The sequence below is a fragment of the Melopsittacus undulatus genome, chromosome 27, assembly GCF_012275295.1.
Source record: "Melopsittacus undulatus isolate bMelUnd1 chromosome 27, bMelUnd1.mat.Z, whole genome shotgun sequence".
Lineage (NCBI taxonomy): Eukaryota > Metazoa > Chordata > Aves > Psittaciformes > Psittaculidae > Melopsittacus > Melopsittacus undulatus.
The window spans coordinates 137,732-161,985 of NC_047553.1; the positions used below are offsets into that span (position 1 = coordinate 137,732).

At 58.7% G+C, this 24,254-nt stretch overlaps 1 protein-coding gene across 1 annotated transcript; it reads left to right on the forward strand.

The window, feature by feature from the left end:
- The first annotated feature begins 1,966 nt into the window (after nucleotides 1–1,966).
- LENG8 (leukocyte receptor cluster member 8) lies at nucleotides 1,967–20,752 on the forward strand. The gene is given in 19 exon segments (XM_034072346.1): nucleotides 1,967–2,064; nucleotides 2,991–3,099; nucleotides 4,659–4,760; nucleotides 4,844–4,957; nucleotides 5,741–5,818; nucleotides 5,872–6,034; nucleotides 6,707–6,863; nucleotides 8,374–8,550; nucleotides 9,450–9,716; nucleotides 10,787–10,892; nucleotides 10,894–10,922; nucleotides 11,673–11,742; nucleotides 11,833–12,036; nucleotides 13,338–13,439; nucleotides 14,004–14,072; nucleotides 14,641–14,770; nucleotides 16,345–16,478; nucleotides 17,983–18,188; nucleotides 20,564–20,752. Coding segments are annotated over 19 exon segments (2,415 nt in total). The 5' UTR covers nucleotides 1,967–2,029; the 3' UTR covers nucleotides 20,727–20,752.
- Nucleotides 20,753–24,254: the final 3,502 nt, after the last annotated feature.

A 24,254-nucleotide genomic window follows, 5' to 3' on the forward strand; every position in this document is an offset into this window, starting at 1 on the left:
CCCCACTTTGGGGCTCTGTTTATGGTGGTTCCCATCCCCCCCCAACCCCTGCCCCACATCCCACTCTCTGCCCCACATCCTCCCCCCCCATTGACCCACATGTGGGGGTCTCAGGCCCCACTTATGGGGCTCTGTTTCTATCGGTTCCCATCCCCCCCTCTCTCTGCCCCACATCCTCCTGCCCCACATCCCCCCCCCCCCGCCCCATAAGTGTTGGTTTCTCGTTGTTGCCCCTCCCCCCTCCCTCCCCCCTCCCCCCTCCCCCACCACTGTCGTTTCATATCGCGATACTTGGCCCCTCCCCCCCCCCCCCCCCTCCCCCCCCTTTGTGTCAATGGGACCTGCCCCTCCCCCCACCCCCATTAAATGGTTTTTCCAATTCTCTGGGTTTGTGGCTCTGTTGGGGGGGGGGGAGGGGAAGTGACCCCCAGTGACCCCCACTTATGGGGCAGTGACCCCCAGTGACCCCCACTTATGGGGCAGTGACCCCCAAGTTATGGGGCTATAGGGCACTGACCCCCAAGTTATGGGGCAGTGACCCCAAGTTATGGGGCAGAGACCCCACTTATGGGGCACTGAGTCCCACTTATGGGGCAGTGACCCACAAGTTATGGGGCAGTGACCCCAAGTTATGGGGCAGTGACCCCTACTTAGGGGGTTATGGGACACTGAGCCCCACTTATGGGGCACTGACCCCCAAGTTATGGGGCAGTGACCTCCACTTATGGGGCTATGGGGCAGTGACCCCCAAGTTATGGGGCAGTGACCCCCACTTATGGGGCACTGAGTCCCCTCTTAAGGTCCTATGAGGCACTAAGCCCCAGTTATGGGGCACTGATCCCTGCTATGGGTCACAGACCCCTTACTATGGGTCACAGACCCCTTACTATGGGTCACAGACCCATTTCTATGGGGCACAGACCCCTTCTATGGGGCACAGACCCCATTCTATGGGTCACAGACCCATTTCTATGGGTCACAGACCCCATTCTATAGGGCACAGACCCCTTACTATGGGTCACAGACCCATTTCTATGGGGCACAGACCCCATTCTATGGGTCACAGACCCCTTTCTATGGGTCACAGACCCATTCTATAGGGCACAGACCCATTCTATGGGTCACAGACCCCATTCTATAGGGCACAGACCCCATTCTATGGGTCACAGACCCCATTCTATAGGGCACAGACCCCTTTCTATGGGTCACAGACCCCTATCTATGGGTCACAGACCCCATTCTATGGGTCACAGACCCCTTCTATGGGGCACAGACCCATTCTATGGGGCACAGACCCATTCTATAGGGCACAGACCCCATTCTATGGGGCACAGACCCATTCTATAGGGCACAGACCCCATTCTATGGGTCACAGACCCCATTCTATGGGTCACAGACCCATTCTATAGGGCACAGACCCCATTCTATAGGTCACAGACCCCATTCTATAGGGCACAGACCCCATTTTATGGGTCACAGACCCCATTCTATGGGGCACAGACCCCATTCTATGGGTCACAGACCCCATTCTATAGGGCACAGACCCCATTCTATAGGGCACAGACCCCATTCTATGGGGCACAGACCCCATTCTATAGGTCACAGACCCCATTCTATGGGGCACAGACCCCATTCTATAGGGCACAGACCCCATTCTATAGGTCACAGACCCCATTCTATAGGGCACAGACCCCATTCTATAGGGCACAGACCCCATTCTATAGGGCACAGACCCTATTCTATAGGGCACAGACCCATTCTATAGGGCACAGACCCCATTCTATAGGGCACAGATGCCCCCATTGCGCTCTGACCCCATTTGTCCCTTCCCGGCCTCCATCCCCCTCCCCATTGGCCAGCGCTCCCCCCTCCCTCCCCCTGATTGGCTCCCTCCCCCCCAAGCCCCTCCCCCTCCCCTCGCTCCCATTGGCTGCGCCGCCGCCGGAAGTGACGCCGCGCGGGGCGGGCGGGCCGGAAGGAGTTGGGCGGAGCCTCGCCTGAGGTGACGCCGCCATCTTGGCCTGCGCCCATGGCCGCTAACGGGGACCAACGGGCACCGGATTGGTGAGTACAGGGGTCAAGGGGCGGGGATGACCCCTCCGGTTCGGGTCGTGACCCCTCCGGTTCGGGTCGTGACCCCTCCGGTTGGGGTCGTGACCTCTCCGGTTCCGGTTGGGACCCCTCCGGTTCCGGTTCGGACCCTCCAGTTCCGTTGCGACCCCTCCGGTTCCGTTGCGACACTTCCGGTTCCGGTTTGACCCCTCCGGTTCGGGTCGTGACCCCTCCGGTTCGGGTCGTGACCCCTCCGGTTCGGGCCCCTCCGGTTCCGGTTGCGACCCCTCCGGTTCCGGTTCTGACCCATCCCCTTCCGGTTCGGACCCTCCGGTTCGGGTCGTGACCCCTCCAGTTCCTGTTGCGACCCCTTCGCTTCCGGTTGCGACTCCTCCGCTTCCGGTTGTGACCTCTCCGGTTGTGACCCCTCCGGTTCGGGTCGTGACCCCTCCGGTTCCGGTTGTGACTTTTCCGGTTCCGGTCGTGACCCCTCCGCTTCCGGTTGTGACCCTTTTGGTTCCGGTTCGGACCCTCCGGTTCCGGTTGTGACCCCTCCGCTTCCGGTTGTCACCCCTCCGGTTCCGTTGCAACACTTCCGGTTCCGGTTTGACCCCTCCGGTTCCGGTTGTGACCCCTCCGCTTCCGGTTTGACCCCTCCGGTTCGGGTCGTGACCTCTCCGCTTCCGACCCCTCCGCTTCCGGTCCTGACCCCTCCGGTTCGGGTCGTGACCCATTTGGTTCCGGTTCCGACTCCTCCGCTTCCGGTTCAAACCCTCCGCTTCCGGTTGTGACCTTTTTGGTTCCGGTTCTGACCCTTCCGCTTCCGGTTCGGACCCTCTGTTTCCGGTTGTGACCCCTCCGGTTCCGGTTGCCACCCCTCCGGTTCGGGTCGTGACCCCTCCGGTTCCGGTTGCTTCACTTCCGGTTCCGGTTCACAGGACCGGAAGTCTGGAGCCTGCGGCCCACGAGAACCCCGAGTGGGAGAAGGCCCGAAGAGCCCTAGAGAGTATCGGGAAAGGGGGCGGGGCCAAAGGGGGCGGGGCTCAGGTGAGAGGGGGAGGGGCTAAGGGAGGGGGCGGGGCCAAAGGGGGCGGGGCTCAGGTGAGAGGGGGCGGGGCTCAGGTGAGAGGGGGAGGGGCTAAGGGAGGGGGCGGGGCCAAAGGGGGCGGGGCTCAGGTGAGAGGGGGAGGGGCTAAGGGGGGAGGGGCCAATGGAGAGAGGGGAGGGGAGGAGGGGGCGGGACCAAAGGGGGCGGGGCCAAAGGGGGCGGGGCTCAGGTGAGAGGGGGAGGGGCTAAGGGGGGAGGGGCCAAAGGGGGCGGGGCTCAGGTGAGAGGGGGAGGGGCTAAGGGGGGAGGGGCCAATGGGGAGAGGGGAGGGGCCAAAGGGGGCGGGGCTCAGGTGAGAGGGGGCGGGGCCAAGGGGAGAGGGCGGGGCCATAGGGGGCGGGGGCAAAGGGGGAGGGGCTCAGGTGAGAGGGGGAGGGGCTAAGGGGGGAGGGGCCTAAGGGGGCGGAGCTCAGGTGAGAGGGGGAGGGGCTAAGGGGGAGGGGCCAATGGGGAGAGGGGAGGGGCCAAAGGGGGCGGGGCTCAGGTGAGGGGGGCGGGGCTAAGGGAGGGGGCGGGGCTAAGGGGGGAGGGGCCAAGGGGGAGAGGGGAGGGGCCAAAGGGGGCGGGGCTCAGGTGAGAGGGGCGGGGCCAAGGGGGGAGGGGCCAATGGGGAGAGGGGAGGGGGTGAGGGGGCGGGACCAAAGGGGGAGGGGCCAAGGGGGGCGGAGCTCAGGTGAGAGGGGGCGGGGCCAAGGAGGGAGGGGGAGGGAGGGGAGGGGGGGTCAGAGGGGATTAAAGGGGTTGGGGGGGGGCCCTATAGGGTCTAAAGGAGGGATCTCAGAGGCTTTTAATGGGGTTCAGGGGAGCCCCATAGGCTATTAAGGGGTTAAGAGGGGCCCCAGGGGCTCTTAAGGGGGTTCAGAGGGGTCCTAGAGGCTCTTAAAGGGGTTTTGGGGGGCCCCATAGGCTCTTAAGGGGGGCCCAGAGGTTCTTAAAGGGGTGGGGGCCAGAAGCTCTTAAAGGGTTAAGGGGGTGTCCTAAAGACTCTTAAGGGGTCCTAAAGGCTCTTAAGTGGGGTCCTAGGGGCTCTTAAAGGGGTTTGGGGGGGCCCATAGTCTCTTAAGGGGGTTAAGGGGGATTCAGAGGCTCTTAAGTGGGGTCCTAGAGGCTCTTAAAAGGGTTTGGGGGCCCCATAGTCTCGTAAGGGGGGGTCCTAGGGGCTCTTAAAGGGGTTTGGGGGGCCCCATAGGCTCTTAATGGGGGCCCAGAGGCTCTTAAAGGGGTTAAGAGGGGCCCCATAGGCTCTTAAGGGGGTTCAGTGGGTCCCATAGGCTATTAAAGGGGTTCAGGGGAACCCCATAGGCTATTAAAGGGGTTTTGGGGGGCCCCATAGGCTCTTAAGGGGGTTTGGGGGGGTCCTAAAGGCTCTTAATGGGGTCCCAGAGGCTCTTGAGGGTCTCCTATGGGTCCCTGTGTGCTCCTGTGGGGCACAGGACCCTCTTGGGGGGGGGGGCAGTGGTTATGGGGCACCCCCCAACTGCCCCCCCCCCCCCCCCAGTACTCCTCATCACAGGGGGACCCCAACCTGCAGCAGACCCCCTACTACCAATGGTACCAGCCCTATAGCAGCTACTACCCCTATGGCTACTACTACCCTATGGTGAGACCCACAAGTGTGGGGCAGGGATATGGGGGGGGGGGCACTTGTGGGGCGCAGGTGTTAATGGGGGGGTCTCATTGCAGGGGGTTTACTCCGGTTATGGGGCCACGACGACGCAGACAACGGCAGCCTATGGGGCAGGGGGGGGCTATGCTGCTGCCCCACAGCAGGCCCCACAGCAGAGCGGCCTGGGGCAGGTGAGGGGGGACCCACATATTGCACTATGGGGGGGACCCATATATCACATTATGGGGGGGTCCCACACATTACATTGTGGGGAGGTCCTATACATTGTATTATGGGGGGTGACCCATATATTGTATTATGGGGGGACCCACATATTATGGGGGGGACCCACATAGTGTGTTATGGGGGGACCCACGTATTGTGTTATATGGGGGGGAACCCACATATTGCATTGGGGGGGGTCCCATATGTCACATTATGGGGGGACCCACATATTGTGTTATGGGGGGGGACCCACATATTGCATTGGGGGGGGTCCTGTATGTCACATTATGGGGGGGGGACCCATACATTGTATTATGGGGGGACCCACATATTGTGTTATGGGGGGGGGGTCCCATATATTGTATTATGGGGGGGGACCCACATATTGTGTTATGGGGGGGACCCATATATTGTACTATGGGGGGGACCCATATATTGTATTATGGGGGACCCACATATTGCATTATGGGGGGGTCCCATACATCACATTATGGGGGCGACCCACACATTGCATTATATGGGGGGGTCCTATACATTGTATTATGGGGGGACCCACACATTGCATTATGGGGGGGTCCCATACATTGCATTATGGGGGGGGACCCATATATTGTATTATGGGGGGGTCCTATACATTGCATTATGGGGGGGTCCCATACATCACATTATGGGGGTGACCCACACATTATGGGGGGGTCCCATACATTGCCCTATGGCCCCCCCCCATTAACCCCCCTTTCCCCCCCCAGCAGCCCCCAGTGCCAGGCCTGGACGAAGCCCCCCCCTATGGCACCCCCCAACCCCAGCTGCCCCCCAACCCCCCCCCCGCAGCCCCCCCCACCCCACAGCAGCCTCCCTATGGGGGGGGGTGGGGGGTCAGCGGCCGCTCCCACCCCTGCGGGGGGGGGGGGGGGCAGGAGGGGGGTCGGGGCCCCCCCAAGCGGCCTCTGCCCCCCCCCCCCCGTACCCCCCCCATGGCTATGGCAGTGATGGCTCCGGCCCCAAGGGGGGCAAGAAGGGGCAGCTCTGGAGCCGCATGAAGCGTAAGAGGCCCCCAATATGGGGGGGGGGGGGCACCCCGTAACCCCCCCCCCTTATTGCCCCCCATAACCCCCCCCCTTACCCCCCTCTTTTCCCCCTTATCCCCCCCTTTTCCCCTCTTTTCCCCCCTTTATCTCCCCATTATCCCCCTATAGACCCCCCCATTCTCCCCCTATAACCCCCCTATAACCCCCCTATAGACCCCCCATTATCCCCCTATAGACCCCCCCCATTCTCCCCCTATAACCCCCCTATAACCCCCCTATAGACCCCCCATTATCCCCCTATAGACCCCCCCATTATCCCCCTATAACCCCCCATTATCCCCTATAACCCCTTATAACCCCCCTATAGACCCCCCATTATTCCCCTATAACCCCCCTATATATCCCCCCCCATTATCCCCCTATAATCCCCCTATATAAGCCCCCATTATCCCCCTATAACCCCCCTATAGACCCCCCATTATCCCCCTATACCCCCCTATAGACTCCCCATTATCCCCCTATAACCCCCCCTATAGCCCCCCCATTGTCCCCCTATACCCCCCCTATATATCCCCCCCATTATCCCCCTATAACCCCCTATAGACCCCCCATTATCCCCCTATAACCCCCCCCTTCCCCTTCCCCCCCCATTGCCCCCCCATTGACCCTCTGACCTTTGCCCCCCAGAGGCCCCCGGTTCGGGGGGGCTCAAGTTCCAGCTGCCCAAGCGCCCGTTCGTGTTGAGCTCTGGGTTCAGTTCCCCTCCCCCCCCCGAGCAGCGCGGGGCTCCCCCCGCCCCCCCCTTCACCCCCCCCGCGGGGACGGACAAGCACCATGGGCACGGGTGAGTCACACTCACACATAGGGACATATAGAGACACATAGGGACCCCATAGAGATACCATAGAGACCTATAGAGACCCACATATACCCCATAGAGACACATAGAGAGACACATAGAGACACATAGAGACACATAGAGACACATAGAGACACATAGAGAGACATAGAGACACATAGAGACACATAGAGACACATAGAGACACATAGAGAGACATAGAGACACATAGAGACACATAGAGACCCATAGAGACACATAGAGAGACACATAGAGACACATAGAGACACATAGAGACACATAGAGACACATAGAGAGACACATAGAGACACATAGAGACACATAGAGACACATAGAGACACATAGAGACCCATAGAGACCATAGAGACACATAGAAACACATAGAGACACATAGAGACACATAGAGACCATAGAGACACATAGAGACCCATAGAGACACATAGAGACACATAGAGACACATAGAGACCCACATATACCCCATAGAGACACATAGAGACCCACATATACACCATAGAGACACATAGAGAGACACATAGAGACACATAGAGACACATAGAGACCATAGAGACCATAGAGATACATAGAGACCATAGAGACACATAGAGGCCATAGAGACACATAGAGACACATAGAGACCCACATATACCCCATAGAGACACATAGAGACCCACATATACACCATAGAGACACATAGAGAGACACATAGAGACCATAGAGACACATAGAGACACATAGAGACACATAGAGACACAGAGACCCATAGAGACACATAGAGACCCCCATATCCCCCCCATAGACCCCCATAGAGCCCCATAGACACCCCATAGACACCCCATAGACCCCATATCTCCCCATAAGGGTCAGCCGGAGGCCTGGCCCCCCGCCATGAAGCAGTATGTCCAACGCTGCTTCACCCACATCCCCCATAGACCCCCCATATCCCCCCATAGACACCCCATAGACCCCCATAGACACCCCATAGACCCCCGTAGACCCCCATACCCCCCCCATAGACACCCCATAGACACCCATATCCCCCCATAGAGACCCCCATATCCCCCTATAGAGACCCATATCCCCCCATAGACACCCCATAGACCCCCATAGACACCCTATATCCCCCCATAGACCCCCATATCCCCCCATAGAGACCCCCTTAGACCCCCATATCCCCCCATAGACACCCCATAGACCCCCATAGACTCCCATATCCCCCCATAGACACCCCATAGACCCCCATATCCCCCCATAGAGACCCCATATCCCCCCATAGACACCCCATATCCCCCCATAGAGACCCCATAGACCCCATATACACCCTATATCTCCCCATAGGGGTCAGCCCGAGGCCTGGCCCCCAGCCATGAAGCAGTATGTCCAACGCTGCTTCACCCACATCCTCCCCCCATATCCCCCCATATCCCCCCCATAGACACCCCATAGACACCCATATCCCCCCATAGACACCCCATAGACCCTATATGTTCTCTATAGGGGTCAGCCCGAGGCCTGGCCCCCCGCCATGAAGCAGTATGTCCAACGCTGCTTCACTGCCTGCGAGTCAGAGGAGGACAAGGACAGGACAGAGAAGCTGCTCAAGGAGCTGCTGCAGCAGAGGCTGCAGGATGGGAGCGCGTTCACCATAGACTGGAGCCGGGAGCCCCTGCCAGGGTCAGACCCCATAGGGGGCTATGGGGATGGACCATAGGGGGCTATGGGGATGGACCATATGGGGCTATGGGGATGCTCCATATGGGGCTATGGGGATGGACCATATGGGGCTATGGGGATGCACCATATGGGGCTATGGGGATGGACCATATGGGGCTATGGGGATGGACCATATGGGGCTATGGGGATGGACCATATGGGGCTATGGGGATGGACCATATGGGGCTATGGGGATGCTCCATATGGGGCTATGGGGATGGACCATATGGGGCTATGGGGATGGACCATATGGGGCTATGGGGATGGACCATATGGGGCTATGGGGATGCTCCATATGGGGCTATGGGGATGGAGCATATGGGGCTATGGGGATGGACCATAGGGGGCTATGGGGATGCTCCATATGGGGCTATGGGGATGGACCATATGGGGCTATGGGGATGGACCATAGGGGGCTATGGGGATGGACCATATGGGGCTATGGGGATGGACCATATGGGGCTATGGGGATGCTCCATAGGGATGCTCCAGATCCATGGGGATGCGCCATAGGGCAGCTCCATAGGGATGTCATAGGGATGCTCCATAGGGATGCTAAAGATCTATGGGGATGCCCCATAGGGATGGGATGCTCCAGATCCATAGGGATGCTCCATAGGGATGGGATGCTCCAGATCCATAGGGATGCTCCATAGCAATGCACTATAAGGATGCTCCATAGGGCAGCCCCATAGGACAGCTCCATAAGGATGCTCCATAGGGCAGCTCCATAGGGATGCTCTATAGGGATGGGATGCTCCAGATCTATGGGGATGCCCCATAGGGATGCTCTATAGGGCAGCTCCATAGGGATGCTCTATAGGGCAGCCCCATACTAATCTCCCCCCCTCTCTCCACAGCCTCTCCCGCGACCCCCCCACCGGCAGCCCCAAGAAGCCCCCTCCCCGTTGGACCCCCCCCGGAGCCTCGGGGGGTGTGGGGGGGTCCCAGCCCCCCCCCCGCACCGGAGCCCCCCCCCCCCACCGCGGTGGTAGCGTCCGACCCCGAGGGAGCACAACCGGAACCCGGTTTGGGAACAGGAACGTGTTCATGGGGAACAGCTCATCCTCCTCCAGTGCCAACTCACGGTCACCGTCACCGGCACCGGCCAGGAGGGGACGGAGGAGGTGGGTATGGGAACGGAACCAAAACTGAGCCTAAACTGAGCTAAAACTGAGCCTAAAACAACAGAAAACTGACCCAAAATTGACCCAAAATTGAGCTAAAACTGAGCCAAAAAGTGAGCCAAAACAGAGCCTAAACTGAGCCAAAACTGACCTGAAACTGAGCTAAAACTGAGCCCAAACTGAGCTAAAATGGACCCAAAACTGAGCCCAAAACAACAGGAAACTGAGCCAAAACTGAGCCAAAATTGAGCCAAAACTGAGCTAAAACTGAACTTAAACTGAGCCTAAACTGAGCTAAAACTGAGCCAAAAACAACAGGAAACTGACCCAAAATTGAGCTAAAACTGAGCCAAAACTGAGCTAAAACTGAGCCTAAACTGAGTTAAAACTGAGCCTAAACTGAGCCAAAACTGAGCTAAAACTGAACTAAAACTGAGCCTAAACTGAGCTAAAACTGAGCTTAAACTGAGCCTAAACTGAGCTAAAACTGAGCTAAAACTGAGCCTAAACTGAGCTAAAACTGAGCCTAAACTGAGCCTAAACTGAGCCAAAACTGAGCCCAAACTGAGCCTAAACTGAGCTAAAACTGAGCCTAAACTGAGCTAAAACTGAGCCTAAACTGAGCCTAAACTGAGCTAAAACTGAGCCTAAACTGAGCCAAAACTGAGGCCAAAACAACAGGAAACTGAGCCAAAACTGAGCCCAAAACACCAGGAAACTGACCCAAAACTGAGCTAAAACTGAGCCCAAACTGATCTAAAACTGACCCAAAACTGAGCCTAAACTGAGCTAAAACTGAGCTAAAACTGAGCCTAAACTGAGCCTAAACTGAGCTAAAACTGACCTGAAACTGACCCAAAACTGACCCAATTATACCCAAAACCACCCCAAAACCCACCTAAAACTACCCCAAAATGAGCCCAAAACACCCCAAACCCCCTCAACCCTTCCCCATATCACCCCATAGACCCCATACCCCCCCCATACCCCCCCTATAGCCCCCATAGCCCCTATAGACCCCCCCATAACACCCATAGACCCCCATTCTTTACCCCCCTCTCCCCCCACAGTGACTCAGACTCCGAGAGCTCAGGATCAGGCCCCGAGGGGCGACCAGGACCCCGGAGGGGACCCCCCAAAAACCGGGGGGGGAGGGGGGGGGCCCATGGAGAGAGGAGGTCGTATTAGGGTCCAGAGGGGAAAGAGGTAATGGAGACCCCATTGGATCCTATGGGATGGGAATGGGATGGGATGGGGATGGGATGGGATGGGATGGGGATGGGGATGGGAATGGGATGGGGATGGGGATGGGAATGGGATGGGATGGGATGGGATGGGATGGGATGGGATGGGGATGGGGATGGGAATGGGATGGGATGGGATGGGATGGGATGGGATGGGGATGGGAATGGGATGGGATGGGATGGGATGGGATGGGGATGGGATGGGAATGGGATGGGGATGGGATGGGATGGGATGGGATGGGATGGGGATGGGAATGGGATGGGATGGGATGGGATGGGATGGGGATGGGATGGGGATGGGATGGGGATGGGATGGGATGGGGATGGGGATGGGATGGGGATGGGATGGGGATGGGATGGGGATGGGGATGGGATGGGATGGGGATGGAGATGGGGATGGGATGGGATGGGGATGGGGATGGGGATGGGATGGAGATGGGGATGGGATGGGGATGGGGATGGGATGGGATGGGGATGGGATGGGGATGGGATGGGGATGGGGATGGGATGGGGATGGGGATGGAGATGGGGATGGGATGGGATGGGGATGGGGATGGGGATGGGATGGAGATGGGGATGGGATGGGGATGGGGATGGGATGGGATGGGGATGGGATGGGGATGGGATGGGATCAATGGGATGGGATGGGAATGGGATGGGGATAGGGGTCACAGACCCTAACCCATCCCCCCCCCATCCCCCCCCCCCATAGACCCGACCCCCTCCCCCCCCGCCGCCCTCGCCGCCGCCCGGCCCCGGACGCGGACGACCCCGAGCGGGAGGTCAAGCGTCAGGATGACCCCGAGCGCGAGGTCAAGCGGCAGGATGACCCCGAGCGGGAGGTCAAGCGCCAGGATGACCCCGAGCGGGAGGTCAAGCGCCAGCGCCGCGCCGCCAGGTTCCAGGGGGGGGGTTCCCGGCGGCCCCGGGCGGAGCCGCTACCGGATGTGCCGACTTCCGGCCCCTCCCCCCCCGACTGGAGCCAGGTTCAGGTCATGGGAACCTGCCAGGACCTGACCAAACGTTACCTGAGGCTGACGTGTGCCCCGGACCCTGCCAGTGTGAGGCCTGTGCCGGTAGGGGACTGACCCCATAGAGACCTATAGAGACCTATAGAGAACCTATAGAGACCTATAGAGAGCCTATAGAGAACCTATAGAGAACCTATAGAGACCCTATAGGGACCCTGCCAGCGTCAGACCCGTGCCGGTAGGGGACTGACCCCATAGAGACCTATAGAGAACCTATAGGGACCCTATAGAGAACCTATAGACACCTATAGAGACCCTATAGAGACCCTATATACACCCTATAGATATGCTATAGATACCCTATAGATACTCCTATAGATACCCTATACATACTTCTATAGATACCCTTATAGATACTCTATAGATACTCCTGTACTCTATAGATACCCCTATAGATACTCCTATAGATACTCCTATAGATACTCTATAGATACCCTACAGATACCCCTATAGATACCCCTATAGATACTCCTATAGATACTCCTATAGATACCCTATAGATATCCCTATAGATACCCCTATAGATACCCTATAGATACTCCTATAGATACCCCTATAGATATCCTATAGATACTCCTATAGATACTCCTATAGATATCCCTATAGATACTCTATAGATACTCCTATAGATACCCCTATAGATACTCTATAGATACTCCTATAGATACTCTATAGATACCCTATAGATACTCCTATAGATACTCTATAGATACTCCTATAGATACTCTATAGATACCCTATAGATACTCCTATAGATACCCCTATAGATACCCTATAGGTACTCCTATAGATACCCCTATAGATACTTTATAGATACTCGTATAGATACCCTATAGATATGCTATAGATACCCCTATAGATACTCCTATAGATACCCCTATATATACCCCTATAGATACTTTATAGATACTCCTATAGATACCCTATAGATATGCTATAGATACTCCTATAGATACTCCTATAGATACCCCTATAGATACCCTATAGATATGCTACAGATACCCCTATAGATACCCCTATAGATACTCTATAGATACTCCTATAGATACCCCTATAGACAGCCCTATGGATACCCCTATAGCGCTGCCCCATTGCAGGTACTGGTGCGGGCCCTGGCTCTGGTTCGGGCCCATTGGCAGCAGCATCAGGATAGACACCTATAGATACCCATAGCCCTGCCCCATAGCCCCATAGCCCTGCCCCATAGCCCCATAGCCCTGCCCCATAGCCCTGCCCCATAGCCCTGCCCCATAGCCCTGCCCCATAGCCCCATAGCCCTGCCCCATAGCCCTGCCCCATAACCCTGCCCCATAGCCCCATAGCCCCATAGCGCTGCCCCATTGCAGGTACTGGTTCGGGCCCTGGCTCTGGTTCGGGCCCATTGGCAGCAGCATCAGGATTATGCCTTTGCCTGTGAGCAGCTCAAGTCCATCCGGCAGGACCTGACTGTGAGTGCCCCATAGGGGGCAATGGGGGGGGCAATGGGGGGGTCATGGGGGTATTTAGGGGGGGTCATGGGTGTATTTAGGGGGGGGTCATGGGGGTATTTAGGGGGGTCATGGGGTATTTAGGGGGGGTCATGGGGGTATTTAGGGGGGGGTCATGGGGGTATTTAGGGGGGTCATGGGGTATTTGGGGGGGGTCATGGGGGTATTTAGGGGGGTCATGGGGTATTTGGGGGGGGTCATGGGGGTATTTAGGGGGGTCATGGGGGTACTTAGGGGGGGTCATGGGGGTATTTGGGGGGTCCTGGGGGGGTATTTAGGGGGGTCATGGGGGTATTTAGGGGGGTATATGGGGGTATTTAGGGGGGGTTAGGGGGGTATTTAGGGGGGTCATGGGGGTATTTAGGGGTGGTCATGGGGTATTAAGGGGGTCATTTATGGGGGGACCTGGGGGTATTTAGAAGGGTATTTGGGGGGGTTATGGGGTATTTAGGGGGGGCATTTGGGGGGGGTCACGGGGGGTATTTGGGGGGGTCATGGGGGGCTCTGACCCCATTGCCCCCCCAGGTTCAAGGTGTTCGCACTGAGTTCACTGTTGAGGTCTATGAGGCTCATGCGCGAATAGCCCTTGAGAAGGTGAGAGGGGGACCCCAAAACCTGACCCCTGACCCCCCAACCCCTGACCCCAAAACCTGACCCCAAACCTGACCCCCCCAAAACCTGACCCCCCCCAAACCTGACCCCCCCATTGATGCCCCTCCCCCATTGAAGCCCCTCCCCCCCTGATGCCCCTCCCCCATTGATGCCCCTCCCCCTGCCCCTCCCCCACTGATGCCCCTCCCCTCCCCCCCATTGAAGCCCCTCCCCCCCTGATGCCCCTCCCCCCATTGATGCCCATCCCCCATTGATGCCCCTCCCCCATTGATGCCCCTCCCCCATTGAAGCCCCTCCCCCCATTGAAGCCCCTCCCCCCCATGCCCTCCCCCCAATCCCCCTCCCCCATTGATGCCCCTCCCCCATTGATGCCCCTCCCCCACTGATGCCCCCCCCATTGACACCCCTCCCCCCCATTGACACCCCTCCCCCCCCCATTGATGCCCCTCCCCCCCCATTGACGCCCCTCCCCCCATTGATGCCCCTCCCCCCCCATGCCCCCCCCCCCCCATTGATGCCCCTCCCCCCATTGACGCCCCTCCCCCCCCAGGGTGACCACGAGGAGTTCAACCAGTGTCAGACTCAGCTCAAGTCTCTCTATGGGGAGAACCTGCCTGGGAACGAGGGAGAGTTCACAGCCTATAGGATCCTGTACTGCATGTTCACCTGCAACACGGGGGGTGAGACCTATAGCTGCCCTATAGCTGCCCCATAGCTGCCCTATAGAGACCCATAGAGACCTATAGCTGCCCCATAGCACACACATCCTGTACTGCATGTTCACCTGCAACACGGGGGGTGAGACCTATAGCTGCCCCATAGCTGCCCCATAGCTGCCCCATAGAGACACATAGCACACACATCCTGTACTGCATGTTCACCTGCAACACGGGGGGTGAGACCTATAGACACCTATAGCCTGCCCTATAGCTGCCCCATAGCTGCCCCATAGCTGCCCTATAGCTGCCCCATAGAGACCCATAGAGACCCATAGAGACACATCCTGTACTGCATGTTCACCTGCAACACGGGGGGTGAGACCCATAGAGACCTATAGAGACCTATAGCTGCCCCATAGCTGCCCCATAGCACACACATCCTGTACTGCATGTTCACCTGCAACACGGGGGGTGAGACCCATAACCTGCCCCATAGAGACCTATAGAGACACATAGCTGCCCCATAGCTGCCCCATAGAGACCCATAGAGACACATAGAGACCCATAGCTGCCCCATAGAGACCCATAGAGACCCATAGAGACACATCCTGTACTGCATGTTCACCTGCAACACGGGGGGTGAGACCCACACCTGACCCATAGCTGCCCCATAGCTGCCCCATAGAGACCCATAGCGACCCATAGCTGCCCCATAGCTGCCCCATAGCTGCCCCATAGCACACACATCCTGTACTGCATGTTCACCTGCAACACGGGGGGTGAGACCTATAGCTGCCCCATAGAGACACATAGCTCCCCATAGTGTGACCCACACCTGCCCCATAGTGTGACCCACACCTGCCCCATAGTGTGACCCATAGTGTGACCCATAGTGTGCCCCATAGTGTGACCCATAGTGTGCCCCATAGTGTGACCCATAGTGTGCCCCATAGTGTGACCCATAGTGTGACCCACACCTGCCCCATAGTGTGACCCATAGTGTGACCCATAGTGTGACCCATAGTGTGACCCATAGTGTGACCCACACCTGCCCCATAGCGTGACCCATAGTGTGACCCATAGTGTGACCCATAGTGTGACCCATAGTGTGACCCATAGTGTGACCCACACCTGCCCCATAGTGTGACCCATAGTGTGACCCATAGTGTGACCCATAGTGTGACCCATAGTGTGACCCACACCTGCCCCATAGTGTGACCCATAGTGTGACCCATAGTGTGACCCATAGTGTGACCCATAGTGTGACCCATAGTGTGACCCACACCTGCCCCATAGTGTGACCCATAGTGTGACCCATAGTGTGACCCATAGTGTGACCCATAGTGTGACCCATAGTGTGACCCACACCTGCCCCATAGTGTGACCCATAGTGTGACCCATAGTGTGACCCATAGTGTGACCCATAGTGTGACCCACACCTGCCCCATAGTGTGACCCATAGTGTGACCCATAGTGTGACCCATAGTGTGACCCATAGTGTGACCCATAGTGTGACCCATAGTGTGACCCACACCTGCCCCATAGTGTGACCCATAGTGTGACCCACACGTGACCCCCATGTCCCCTCCCCCCAGAGCTGACCCTGGAGCTGGCCGCTCTCCCCTCCCCCCTCCGCCGCTGCCGCCTCCTGGCTCAGGCTCTTGAGCTTCACTGCAGCCTGACCCATAGTGTGACCCATAGTGTGACCCATAGTGTGACCCATAGTGTGACCCATAGTGTGACCCATAGTGTGACCCATAGTGTGACCCACACCTGCCCCATAGTGTGACCCATAGTGTGACCCATAGTGTGACCCACACCTGCCCCATAGTGTGACCCATAGTGTGACCCATAGTGTGACCCATAGTGTGACCCATAGTGTGACCCATAGTGTGACCCATAGTGTGACCCACACCTGCCCCATAGTGTGACCCATAGTGTGACCCATAGTGTGACCCATAGTGTGACCCATAGTGTGACCCATAGTGTGACCCATAGCGTGACCCACACGTGACCCCCATGTCCCCTCCCCCCAGAGCTGACCCTGGAGCTGGCCGCTCTCCCCTCCCCCCTCCGCCGCTGCCGGTTCCTGGCTCAGGCTCTTGAGCTTCACTCCAGCCTGACCCATAGTGTGACCCATAGTGTGACCCATAGTGTGACCCATAGTGTGCCCCATAGTGTGACCCATAGTGTGACCCATAGTGTGACCCATAGTGTGCCCCATAGTGTGACCCACACCTGCCCCATAGTGTGACCCATAGTGTGACCCACACCTGCCCCATAGTGTGACCCATAGTGTGACCCATAGTGTGACCCATAGTGTGACCCACACCTGCCCCATAGTGTGACCCATAGTGTGACCCACACCTGCCCCATAGTGTGACCCATAGTGTGACCCACACCTGCCCCATAGTGTGACCCACACGTGACCCCCATGTCCCCTCCCCCCAGAGCTGACCCTGGAGCTGGCCGCTCTCCCCTCCCCCCTCCGCCGCTGCCGCCTCCTGGCTCAGGCTCTTGAGCTTCACTGCAGCCTGACCCATAGTGTGACCCATAGTGTGACCCATAGTGTGCCCCATAGTGTGACCCATAGTGTGACCCATAGTGTGACCTATAGTGTGACCCATAGTGTGACCCACACCTGCCCCATAGTGTGACCCATAGTGTGACCCACACCTGCCCCATAGTGTGACCCATAGTGTGACCCATAGTGTGACCCACACGTGACCCCCATGTCCCCTCCCCCCAGAGCTGACCCTGGAGCTGGCCGCTCTCCCCTCCCCCCTCCGCCGCTGCCGCCTCCTGGCTCAGGCTCTTGAGCTTCACTGCAGCCTGACCCATAGTGTGACCCATAGTGTGACCCATAGTGTGACCCATAGTGTGACCCATAGTGTGACCCATAGTGTGACCCACAGTGTGACCCATAGTGTGACCCATAGTGTGACCCACAGTGTGACCCATAGCGTGACCCCCATGTCCCCTCCCCCCAGAGCTGACCCTGGAGCTGGCCGCTCTCCCCTCCCCCCTCCGCCGCTGCCGCCTCCTGGCTCAGGCTCTTGAGCTTCACTGCAGCCTGACCCATAGTGTGACCCATAGTGTGACCCATAGTGTGACCCATAGTGTGACCCATAGTGTGACCCATAGTGTGACCCACAGTGTGACCCATAGTGTGACCCATAGTGTGACCCACAGTGTGACCCATAGCGTGACCCCCATGTCCCCTCCCCCCAGAGCTGACCCTGGAGCTGGCCGCTCTCCCCTCCCCCCTCCGCCGCTGCCGGTTCCTGGCTCAGGCTCTTGAGCTTCTCTCCTCTTGGGCCCTGGGGAATTTCCGTCGGTTTTTCCGCCTCTACCGGCTGCTCCCGACAAGCTCCGCGCGGCTCGTGGACCTGTTCAGTGACCGCGAGAGGGGGAGGGGCCTGAGGGCCTTGATCAGAGCGTAAGGGGGGAGGGGAGGGGGGGGGGGGGGGGGAGGGGCTGGGGGGGGGGAGGGGGGAGGGGGGGGGGAGGGGAGGGGATGACCCATAGCGATCCCATTGTGCCCCATAGATCCAGTTCTGCCCCATAGATCCCATTCTGACCCATAGAGGTCCAGTCCTGCCCCATAGCAATCTTGTTCTGACCCTTAGCGATCCCATTGTGACCCATAGAGATCCGGTTCTGACCCATAGATCCGGTTCTGACCCATAGATCCGGTTCTGACCCATAGCAGGGGGAGGGGCCTGAGGGCCTTGATGCGAGCGTAAGGGGGGAGGGGAGGGGGGGGGGGAGGGGGAGGGGTCTGACCCATAGATCCGGTTCTGCCCCATAGAGATCCGGTTCTGACCCATAGGAACCCTGTTCTGCCCCATAGAGGGGGAGGGGCTGACCCAGAGAGGGGGAGGGGCCTGAGGGCCTTGATACGAGCGTAAGGGGGGAGGGGAGGGGGGAGGGGGGGGAGGGGCTGGGGCTGGGGGGGAGGGGCTGACCTATAGCGACCCCATTGTGCCCCATAGAGATCCGGTTCTGCCCCATAGATCCGGTTCTGACCCATAGAGGTCCAGTCCTGCCCCATAGCAATCTTGTTCTGACCCATAGCGATCCCATTGTGCCCCATAGAGATCCCATTCTGACCCATAGATCCTGTTCTGCCCCATAGAGCATAAGGGGGGAGGGGAGGGGGAGGGGGGGACCCATGGTGGGGGAGGAGATCTGGGTCTGACCCATAGCGATCTCATTGTGCCCCATAGCGAGCCTGTTCTGCCCCATAGAGATCCACTTCTGCCCCATAGCAGGGGGTGGGATCCAGTTCTGACCCATAGCAGGGGGAAGGGGCTGACCCATAGATGGGGGGGAGGGGATCTGGGTCTGACCCATAGCGATCCAGTTCTGCCCCATAGAAATCCTCTTCTGCCCCATAGCACGGGGTGGGATCTGGTTTTGCCCCATAGTGATACAGTTCTGACCCATAGCAATTCTGTTCTGCCCCATAGAGGGGAGATCCGGTTCTGACCCATAGCAGGGGGAGGGGGGGTTCGGTTCTGCCCCATAGCGATCTGGTTCTGACCCATAGTGGTCCCATTGTGCCCCATAGCGATCCCGTTCTGCCACATAGAGAGGGGAGAGACCCAGTTCTGCCCCATAGCAATCTGGTTCTGCCCCATAGCGGGGGGGAGATCTGGTTCTGCCCCATAGCAATCCCCTTCTGCCCCATAGCGATATAGTTCTGCCCCATGGTGATCTGTTTCTGCCCCATAGTGGGGGAGAGATCCCGTTCTGACCTATAGCAATCCGGTTCTGCCCCATAGCGATCCCATCCTGCCCCATAGAGGGGGTTGGAGAACCCAGTTCTGCCCCATAGAGGGGGGGGTTACCCCATTTCTTCCCCATAGAGGGGCTGGAGACTCCGTTTCTGCCCCATATTGGGGTGGGAGCTCTGGTTCTGCCCCATAGACAGGTGAGATACCACATTTCTGCCCCATAGCAGGTATGGGAGCTCCAGTTCTGCCCCACATTGGGGATGGGAGACCCCATTTCTGCCCCATAGTGGGGATGGAAGCCTCAGTTCTGCCCCACATTGGGGCTGTATCCTCTGCTATGGGGCTGTGTCCCCTATGGGGCCACATCATCCATCTGTGGGGCTGTGTCCCCAGTATGTGGGGCTGTGCCCCTCATCTATGGGGCCACATCTATGGGGCTATGTCCCCCATCTATGGGGCTTTGCCCCCTATCTCTGGGGGTCTGTCCCTCCACATCTATGGGGCTGAATCCTTCATCTACGTGGCTGTGCCCCCTATGTGTGGGGCTGTGCCCCACATCTCTGGAGCTTAATATCTGTGGGGCTGAGCCCCTCATGTGTGGGGCTAAATCCTTCATCTATGGGGCTCTGCCCCACATCTCTGGGGCTGTATCCTTTATCTCTGGGGCCCTGCCCCCCAAGTGTGGGGTCCCACCCCCCAAGTATGGGGCTGGGCCCCCCAAATGTGGGGCTGTATCCTTTATCTCTGGGGCCCTGACCCCCAAGTGTGGGTCCCTGCCCCCCAAGTGTGGGGTCCCTCACCCCAAGTATGGGGCTCCGCCCCCCAAGTGTGGGGCTTAATACCTATGGGGCTGTATCCTTTACCTGTGGGGCCCTGCCCCCCAAGTGTGGGTCTGGGCCCCCCAAGTGTGGTTCCCTGCTCCCCATCTATGGGTCCCTGCCCCCCAAGTGTGGGTCTGGGCCCCCCAAGTGTAAGTCCCTGCCCCCCAAGTGTGGTTCCCTGCCCCCCATCTCTCTATAGGGCCCAGCCCCCCAAGTGTGGGTCTGGGCCCCCCCTGACCTCCTTCTCTCCTCAGCTTCCGGCCCACGCTGCCCCTGTCCGCGGTCGGGGTCGCTCTGGCCTTGGACAGCCCCGAGAGCCGGAGCCGCTTCCTGGGGTCTCTGCCTCTGTCCTACTGCGGCCCCGACGCCATCGACTGCAAGCGGAGCCTGCTGGCGCTGACCCACAGCGACACATAGAGACACATAGAGACCCATTGCTGCCCCATAGCTGCCCCATAGCGACATGTGGGGCTGCCCCATTGCTGACCCACAGCGACACATAGAGACCCATAGAGACCATAGAGACATGTGGGGCTGACCCATTGCTGCCCCATAGCGACCCACTGACACACATAGCGACACCTGCTGGCGCTGACCCACAGCGACACATAGAGACCCACTGAGACCCATAGAGACATGTGGGGCTGCCCCATAGAGACACATAGCGACACATAGAGACACCCGTGGGGCTGCCCCATAGCGACCCATTGCTGACCCACAGCGACACATAGAGACCCATAGAGACCCATTGCTGCCCCATAGCTGCCCCATAGCGACCCACAGCGACACATAGAGACACTTGTGGGGCTGCCCCATAGAGACACGTGTGGGGCTGACCCATTGCTGACCCACAGCGACACTTAGAGACACTTGTGGGGCTGCCCCATAGCGACCCATAGAGACCTATAGACACATGTGGGGCTGCCCCATTGCTGACCCACAGCGACACATAGAGACACATTGCTGCCCCATAGCTGCCCCATAGCGACACATAGGGACCTATAGAGACACGTGTGGGGCTGACCCATTGCTGACCCACAGCGACACTTAGAGACCATAGAGACCCATTGCTGCCCCATAGCGACCCATAGAGACCCACAGCGACACATAGAGACACATAGGGACCTATAGAGACACATGTGGGGCTGACCCATTGCTGACCCACAGCGACACATAGAGACCCATTGCTGCCCCATAGGGACATGTGGGGCTGCCCCATTGCTGCCCCATAGCGACACATAGGGACACTTGTGGGGCTGACCCACAGCGACACATAGAGACCCACAGCGACACATAGGGACACACTGAGACCCATTGCTGCCCCATAGCGACCCATAGGGACACATAGGGACCTATAGAGACCATAGAGACACATAGAGACACATGTGGGGCTGCCCCATAGCGACACATAGAGACCCACAGCGACACATAGAGACCCATAGAGACCCACTGAGACCCATAGAGACACACTGAGACACATTGAGACCATAGAGACATGTGGGGCTGCCCCATAGAGACACATGTGGGGCTGACCCATTGCTGCCCCATAGCAACCCATAGAGACCCACAGCGACACATTGAGACCCATTGAGACACCTGTGGGGCTGCCCCATTGCTGACCCATAGAGACCCACAGCGACACATAGAGACACATAGGGACACATAGAGACACATTGGGACCCATAGAGACACATTGAGACCCATTGAGACACCTGTGGGGCTGCCCCATAGCCACCCATAGAGACAGCCATGGGGCTGACCCACAGAGAACCATACAGACCCATTGAGACACCTGTGGGGCTGACCCATTGCTGCCCCATAGCGACACATAGGGACCCATAGGGACACATAGAGACACATTGAGACCCATAGAGACATGTGGGGCTGCCCCATAGAGACACGTGTGGGCCTGCCCCATTGCTGACCCACAGCGACCCATAGAGACACATTGAGACCCATAGAGACACCTGTGGGGCTGCCCCATAGCGACCCACAGATGGGGCTGACCCATTGCTGCCCCATAGTGGGGCCTCAACCGCCAACCTGACACACAGTGACCCATAGAGACGCGTGTGGGGCTGACCCATTGCTGACCCATAGAGATACATAGAGACACATGTGGGGCTGCCCCACAGCAACCCATGGAGACACCTATGGGGCTGCCCCATAGTGGGGCCTCACCCCCCAACCTGACCCACAGCGACCCATAGAGATGGGGCTGACCCATTTCTGACCCACAGCTGGGACTGACCCATTGCTGACCTATGGGGTCTGCCCCACAGTGACCCACAGGTGGGGTCTGCCCCATTGCTGCCCCACAGCTGCTCTACTTCAGACCCCCCCTCCAAGTGACCCACAGCAGAGCTACAGCCGGGAGCTGCCCCACTGCTGCCCCACAAGTGACCCACAAGTGACCCCCAGCTGGGGCTGCCCCATAAGTGACCCACAGCTGGGGCTGCCCCATAGCAGCTGCTGCCCCACAAGTGACCCACAGCTGACCCCGCCGGACGCTGCCCCCCAAGTGACCCCATCGGGGGCTGGGGGAGGGGTTGGGGTCACCCCATATATGGGTCGGGGGGGGGGGAGGGGGGAGGGGCAATGGGGGGCAGGGGGGAGGGGCACCGGGAGGGGGCGGGGCCAGGAGGGGGGAGGGGCCTCTCGCTCCGCCCCTCCCCCACTGACACTCTCTCTTCCTGCTGCCGAGGTGCCGCCGGGCTCGCCCCTCCCCCCACCAAGCCGCAGCCAATCAGCAGCCGCCACAGCCGCAGCCAATCAGCAGCCGCCTCAGCCGCAGCAGCCAATCAGCGGCCTCCGCTCGCCAGCCCAGCCACCAATCAGCACCGAGAGAAGGGGGAGGGGGGGAGGGGGCAACGCACGTGACCCCCCCTCCCCCCACCCCCCCCCTTTTGCCCCTCCCCCACCTCAGGACTCGCGATCGCGACGCTCAAATTTTCCCCTTTTTTGCCCCATTTTTGTTCACTTTATGGTTAATTTATTGCCCCTACCCCCACCCCCCCCAGCCCCTCCCCCACCCCCAACGTCACTACGCAGGTAAAGCCGCCCCTCCCCCCCCCCCTTTCCCCTCCCCCCCCCCCCCATAAGGGGCCGCGTTGTCACCTGGCCCCTCCCCCACCCCCAAAAATCCCTTTTTTAACCGATTTCCCCTTTTTTTGGACAGAATAAAGTCAGTTTTCCAGGCGGAGAGTGGGGGAGGGGCGGAGGCAATGGGGGGGGGAGGGGGGGTCACGTGGGGTTAATGGGGGGGGGGTGTCTTATGCATTGGGAGCCTATGGGCATAGGGGGTGATGGAGATCAATGGGAGCCTATGGGGTAATGGAGCTCAATGGGAGCCTATGGCCATAGAGGGTAATGGAAGTGCTGCCACCGTGTGGTTATATAGGGGTATTGCATTGGGAGCCTATGGCTATAGGGGGTAATGCAGCTCAATGGGAGCCTATGGCCATAGGGGGTAATGGAGCTCAATGGGAGCCTATGGCCATAGGGGGTAATGGAGCTCAATGGGAGCCTATGGGGTAATGCAGCTCAATGGGAGCCTATGGCTATAGGGGGTAATGCAGCTCAATGGGAGCCTATGGCTATAGGGGGTAATGGAGCTCAATGGGAGCCTATGGACATAGGGGGTAATGCAGCTCAATGGGAGCCTATGGACATAGAGGGTAATGCAACTGCTGCCACCGTGTGGTGGTATTGGGGTATTGCATTGAGAGTCTATGGCCATAGGGGGTAATGCAGCTCAATGGGAGCCTATGGCCATAGGGGGTAATGGAGCTCAATGGGAGCCTATGGGGTAATGCAGCTCAATGGGAGCCTATGGCTATAGGGGGTAATGGAGCTCAATGGGAGCCTATGGGCATAGGGGGTAATGCAGCTCAATGGGAGCCTATGGCTATAGGGGGTAATGCAGCTCAATGGGAGCCTATGGCC